This window comes from Anneissia japonica, unplaced genomic scaffold, assembly GCF_011630105.1.
Source record: "Anneissia japonica isolate Jap-2015-1 unplaced genomic scaffold, ASM1163010v1 scaffold284697_len431725_cov185, whole genome shotgun sequence".
NCBI lineage: Eukaryota > Metazoa > Echinodermata > Crinoidea > Comatulida > Comatulidae > Anneissia > Anneissia japonica.
Window position 1 is genome coordinate 416618 of NW_022717350.1, and position 6000 is coordinate 422617.

The 6000-nt window shown below is 34.6% G+C and overlaps 1 protein-coding gene across 5 annotated transcripts in view; it reads left to right on the forward strand.

Annotated features, from left to right (window-relative positions):
* Positions 1 to 3975, forward strand: part of LOC117110186 (ankyrin repeat and fibronectin type-III domain-containing protein 1-like) — a 93621-nt gene extending 89646 nt beyond the window's left edge. For all 5 annotated transcript variants that reach the window (XM_033252806.1, XM_033252805.1, XM_033252807.1 and 2 more), the window contains 6 exons: positions 97 to 303; positions 815 to 964; positions 1584 to 1704; positions 1915 to 2081; positions 2425 to 2712; positions 3153 to 3975. In XM_033252806.1, coding sequence (XP_033108697.1) covers positions 97 to 303; positions 815 to 964; positions 1584 to 1704; positions 1915 to 2081; positions 2425 to 2712; positions 3153 to 3428 — 1209 coding nt within the window. In that variant the 3' untranslated portion in view covers positions 3429 to 3975. The remainder of the gene's footprint in view (positions 1 to 96; positions 304 to 814; positions 965 to 1583; positions 1705 to 1914; positions 2082 to 2424; positions 2713 to 3152) is intronic.
* The last annotated feature ends 2025 nt before the right edge of the window (positions 3976 to 6000 follow it).

The window sequence follows — 6000 nt, forward strand, 5'->3', positions numbered from 1 at the left end:
TAGCTTTAAAGAGGCTTCGAAAGCAAAACTGAGATTATTTGGTTAAAAAATTAATATTTTTTAGTGAAAAAATTAAATTTTATAATTTATTTTCAGGAGAAAATATTCTTTAGTCAGGTGAACCAGATGCCTCATGAGAAGGGTTTATACTTAGGGTACATGAAACTGCGAAGCTCTGTGGACACAATACGAATCCAGGTTCAGGCGAAATCACCCAACGTACTGCCATGTGTCAAGGTTCGCGACAATTCCAATGTCACACAAGATGAATGGGATTGGCTGTACCAACTCAATACTAGCAAGGTAAACTTATGAGGGCAGTGTTCATGTTGCAGCCGTTTTATTTTTGTTACTAAGTTTGCTACGCAACGAATTAATCTATAATTCAATCATCATTTTAATAATGATGATAATAATAATTGAAGGATAATAGAAAAAAATAATGATAGAAACGCTATGAATTTATATAGTGCCAATTTCAAATAAATTATCAAAGGTAGTTAAGCATTGTTACCCCTGTTCCTTGGATGATATAAATTGGCAAACCAGCACAAAGTGCAACCGTCTCTGCTCCTAGGGGACTATACATAGTCATGCAGCTCAGCACATGAAATTAGTACATTCAATGCTACAACATCCTACCAAGTACTCATTTATACTCCTGGGTGGAGAGAGACAATGTTGATCCCAATGGCACAATTAAGCAACATGCAAGGTAAGGCTTGAACCCTGATCGGTCAAGCCTCGACCATTGCAAACTGCTTCTGGTACTGTCCCATTCATGTTTTAATAAATTGTATGATAATGTTCACAGGTCACCAAACCAGTTACAAAAGTACAAGAAGAATTCCAATTACAACTAGCAGATGCCGCCAGAACTCTTGCTAAGAAGATTGGTGTAAGTGAAGAAGAGACACTGAAACATCGGCTATGTGATTACGAGGTCATTGACCTTAATGATGAGGTACTTTGTAATGTTTTAATTCGAATTCATTTAAATGAAGCATGATAATCATTATCCCCATTAAAATTATAATCATTATTATCACTCATTGTGATAGGCACCACCGTCAATTCATTTGGATGGTTCTTGGAGATTCACCAATATACCTTACCTTACTGTATATGGAGGCAGATGCAATTACTACAAGATTATTGTTTCATCAATCACCACCCTAATTATATGTCACCATCATTACCATTCGTCTCCATATTCATCCCCACCACCATATCCATTTTCATCACAACTACCATCATACCCATCTTAATCCCCACCACCATATCCATTATCATCACAACTACCATCTTCTCTATTATCATGTCACTACCACCATCATCATCTTCATCACTAAAACCATCATTATCTCCATCATTATGTCACCATTATTGTCTCATCATCACTACAGCTATCATCTTTATCACTTACCACCTCTACTACCATCATTTCTACCACCATCTTCATCACTACAACCATAATGTCCATGTCATTTCCACCAACTCCCTCCACTACAATTATGATCTTCATGTCATTACTACTATACTATTATCATGTAATCTGATGATTTACATTTTTGCTTTTACAGGTGTCATTTATCATAATGGTGCCACCTGTATCTGATGTCTGTACTGGACCTGGACACCTGGATAACAACTTTATGCGAGGAAGTGAATATGTCTCCCTACCAGTACAAGTATTTGAAATGGGTTAGTATTCTGCAATGATATAATTATGATTGCTTAATTTAAATAGTTGTTTCATTCCTTCCAGCGGCATAACTCAGTTGGTTAAACTGGCAGTAGCCACTGTGTGTACATTGAACTGTGGATATCCACTGTTAACCTTTAGCACATTTAGTATAATTGATTAAGTGAATAAATTTAGGCCTGTAGTAATATTAATCTTTTTCGTTGCAGTTCACACGACAACCTACCACAATGATTTCATACGCTACTATTCCCGATTGTCGTCCATCTTGGAAATGGAGAACCTATTAGCTCAACAAAGCGTCCGTGAGGCATTCCATACGGTGGAGATGAATGATGCGAAACAAAGGCAGCAACAAATAGCTGACTTCCAGCAGGTGTGTGTGCATCAGTTCAGCTGTACTTTAGCTTCCAGATATTGTAGTCCAGCCTTAGCATTAAGTGGGCTCAGCTTTCGGGCTGGAGGGCTCAGGCCAGCCTCTGCATTGGTATGGGGAGGGGGAGGCGTGGACTGGAAATCTTGCTGCAACTGTTTCTCTGCATTTCAGAATTTAAAATCTGGCTTAAATTGTTTTTGGCAGTGGAATAGGTTACCACATGTTTACAAAGTGGAATTTGTAATAGGTCTATCATGTTTCTAAATTTAATTGTTTTCTTTGTTATTATTTTTATGTTTTCTGTCTGCATAATCATTAATTCTATTTTAACAATATTTTATAGACTTTGGAAAGTGCCTGGAAGGGAACTCGCTGGATAATGGACGTCATCCAATACGCCAGGGATAAGCAACTGAAAGGTGGTGTCCCCTTATCGGTATTATTTGCCCCACCCCCATCACCGGTAGAAACGCAAGCCATGGATACACTTTCTAAAGGAAAGGGCTTGTCACATGATAAGGACAAGCATGATTCGAAATACTCAAGCCGCAAGATAAGCAGAGCTAATATTGGTATTCTGAGGGTGTACCCTGCCTATGATACAGGCTTAGCATCTGGTACAAGTGTCAAGGTTTGTAATCAAACAGCCAATCTTTTATTTTTATCTTTAACAGATGCCTGACCATGAGATCGTCTTTTTGAGGCATAATATTAATGAAAATTGAATAACATCATGCCAATATATATTTATATTGTGTATAGTGGGCCTTTGTTGATTTCTATATTAATAATTAAATATAAATAATATAAATGTAGACTAATATAAATACATTTCGCAGGCCTATAAGAGGTGATATTTTATTACTGTTTGTTTTGGACAAAGGTCGGCAAAGTGTAGCCAATGGGCCCCATGAGGTTTAATACTATTAAGCATTTGCTTCAAAAATTACTTCAGTGAAAGTATATGAAAAAGGGATATTTTATCATAAAAAATTGGTAATCCTAATGTTTATGATGTCATTTCAACCATTATGCAATCAATTAATTATTTTTTTCATTAATTATTATCAGCTTCAAGTGACAACACGGACGTCTTCTCGTGAGATAATCAATTTAGTGATTGAGCAGCTCAATAAAGCAATACAGGTTCGTGGATTAGAGGCGCATATTTACCCAGACGAGGAATGGCAAAATTTTGGCCTTGTTGCAGCTATCAGCGGCAAAGAGCATAGTTTACCAGATGACTTCAACCCTCTAGTATTGCAGAACCCTTGGACTAAAGGTAAACTTTACATAAAACACAAAGAAAAAACCAAAATAAAAATCAAGTCCAACAGTATGGTGTGAACATCGCAAACATATTTAGAGTGGAGGATTGTTTCGCGGAGTACGCCTAATCGCTATTGTGTGTATCAAGCTATGTAAAGGTTGTCGGTTGCTATTTGTAACAGTGTGATACAAGATAAGAACTTAAAGATATGCAACTGTTGTATGCTCATATTTGGTCATGGTGTTCCTATATTTGGTCGTGATGTGATGTCTTTATGACCATATTTAGGCATATCACAGGGCTTAGGCAGTTGAAAAGCTGCGTTCCAACACTGGCCTGACTGATCCATGTATGGGCGGTTATAATAAACACTAAATAGTGAGTCAACATTCCTGGCAGTGAAACAGCTTGTTAATGGAGTACTTGAGTCGACCATCTGTAGTCTTTGTGGACATAATAAGTGGACATTTAGTAGTATGAGGTCCTTGCATTGTCCTGAGAATTGGTTGTTTACGTAGTAGCACAGCGAAGAATATATAATTATTTGAAAGAAAATGGATATGAATTAGACCATCTTTGTTTGCACATTGTTGTAAGTTAAATTTAACAAAAAAAAAAAAAAAATGCATTGCATATTAAGTGTTTTTTCATTTGGCCTCTCCAAGGAATATTGAAGTGTGTGTATTCAGATGTATTTCGTGTATTCAAAAAAGTGAAAATAACTCAACTTTTTTTGTATAACATTTAGCAAGATTTTGAGAAACTGTTTATAGGAGCTAAATATTCAACCATAGCATTCTTATTACGTTTTAACATGCTGCTTATGTTGTCTTTTTTTTATTATTGTTTTTGTAGAGGTACTGTACTACATTTAGAAAATAATAATGTATACTGAGTTGTTTGTTCAGATTGCTATTTATACTTTTTTTTCTAAATTAGTGAGGGTGATCAATTTGGGAACCAAAATGCTCTCTGTGAGAGAGTTTGAGCTTTGAGGGATTGCATTTATATTTGGTTATGTGAATATGTAGGTAAATGTTTTTGTACACTAATTTATATGTAGATAAATATGTATATATTATATATATGAATATAAGAATATATTTAATGTTAGAAAGCATTTTTTGAAGGGACTAAAACTGAAAAATGTTGAGAAGTGCAATACAAGTTTATAATTTGAGTTTAGAGATTTTTCTTATTTTGAAATTTGTAAAAGAAGTTGTTTATTAAGTTATTTCTTAGTGTGTGAGCATTGAGTATGTAGTAAAAAGTGTGCATTGTTGAAATATAAGTACCAAAGTGATAAAATCACGGACACACTTGCTTCCAAAGGGACATCACGAGTAAAGTGTGGATCTTGTCATTAGTATGAAACAAGGCTATGTTTCTCCATCCGTGTTAGGGCAAATAGAAAAAATTATTAGATTATCACTCCCGCCCACGTCAAAAATTTAGGAAACATTGATGCGGGAATAAAAAAAATTCCTTTTTTGCCGCATCAATAATTTCAACAGCATAAAAATAACAATGCAATTTTGAGAAACTATAAAATTAGACCAGTTTTTATTTACCATTACAGGCTAAATATAAACAGTCCCTCCCTCATCGATAAAAACAAGCAAAATAATCTATTGTTCTGATTAAACAGTCCCTCCCTCATCAATTAAAAAAAAAAAAAAAAAGTGATAATCTAATAATTTTTCTACGTGCCCTTAAGAGTGTAAACTCTAGTTATCCTTCAGCTGTTAATATTTGGTGCATAGAGATAATTGTATTAATGTGCCTTATAAATAGATTGATTGATTGAATGAATGATTGATCAGGTATGAATTCAGGACATAGGGATTGTAAGCTTAGCCTGGTTTCCTTAAAATCGCTACACTGTCACTACAGTGTTTTCAGTGTGTACTACGTAGCAGTCCTGGATTCAACCAGGAAGGTTCCCAAAACCGATCAACCAATCAGCATCAGTGAAAGCTTCAGCGATATCGCGTAGCGATTGTATGGAAACAAAGCTTAAGAACTCCTCTCAAATAATATTAAATCAAAAGCCTTCTCATAAATCATTAGATACCAAATTAATAACAAACAGAAGTTAATCATTTAAATGTAATATTGTACAGAATGATACTGAGAAAGCAGGCTATACATTTTTCACGTTTTAGAATTTATGCCAGCTACTGAAATGAGTAGCATATGTATGACAGTTAAATATGATGTGCTTAAGTAAAATGTTCAAGAAATAAAAACTGATAAATTAATTCATTCTTTATTTTGTCTTTTATACAATTTTGTACATACAGTGAAATAAAAACAAGACACAACACTTAAAATTGGGGAAGGGGATTGATGATTATCGGAGGTGGTGTGAGTCTAGCTTACAAAATAAAATGATATAAAAAAAATGGATTCTAACATAACATTTGAACATAAAATTCTCATGGAATATCAAATCTCAATCTCAGTACCCTTTTCCTTGCTGTTTTGCACCCCCTCCCTTCTAATGGTATGTGCCAGGAATTATAATTTTCTTTGGCATATTTGGCTTTATGATTAAACATAATTAATGTTGAATAATGTTGAAAGGAAACTGAACTAGCTTTTATATCATGCCTTGTACTAATTATTATTATTTTGTTCTTATGAGGA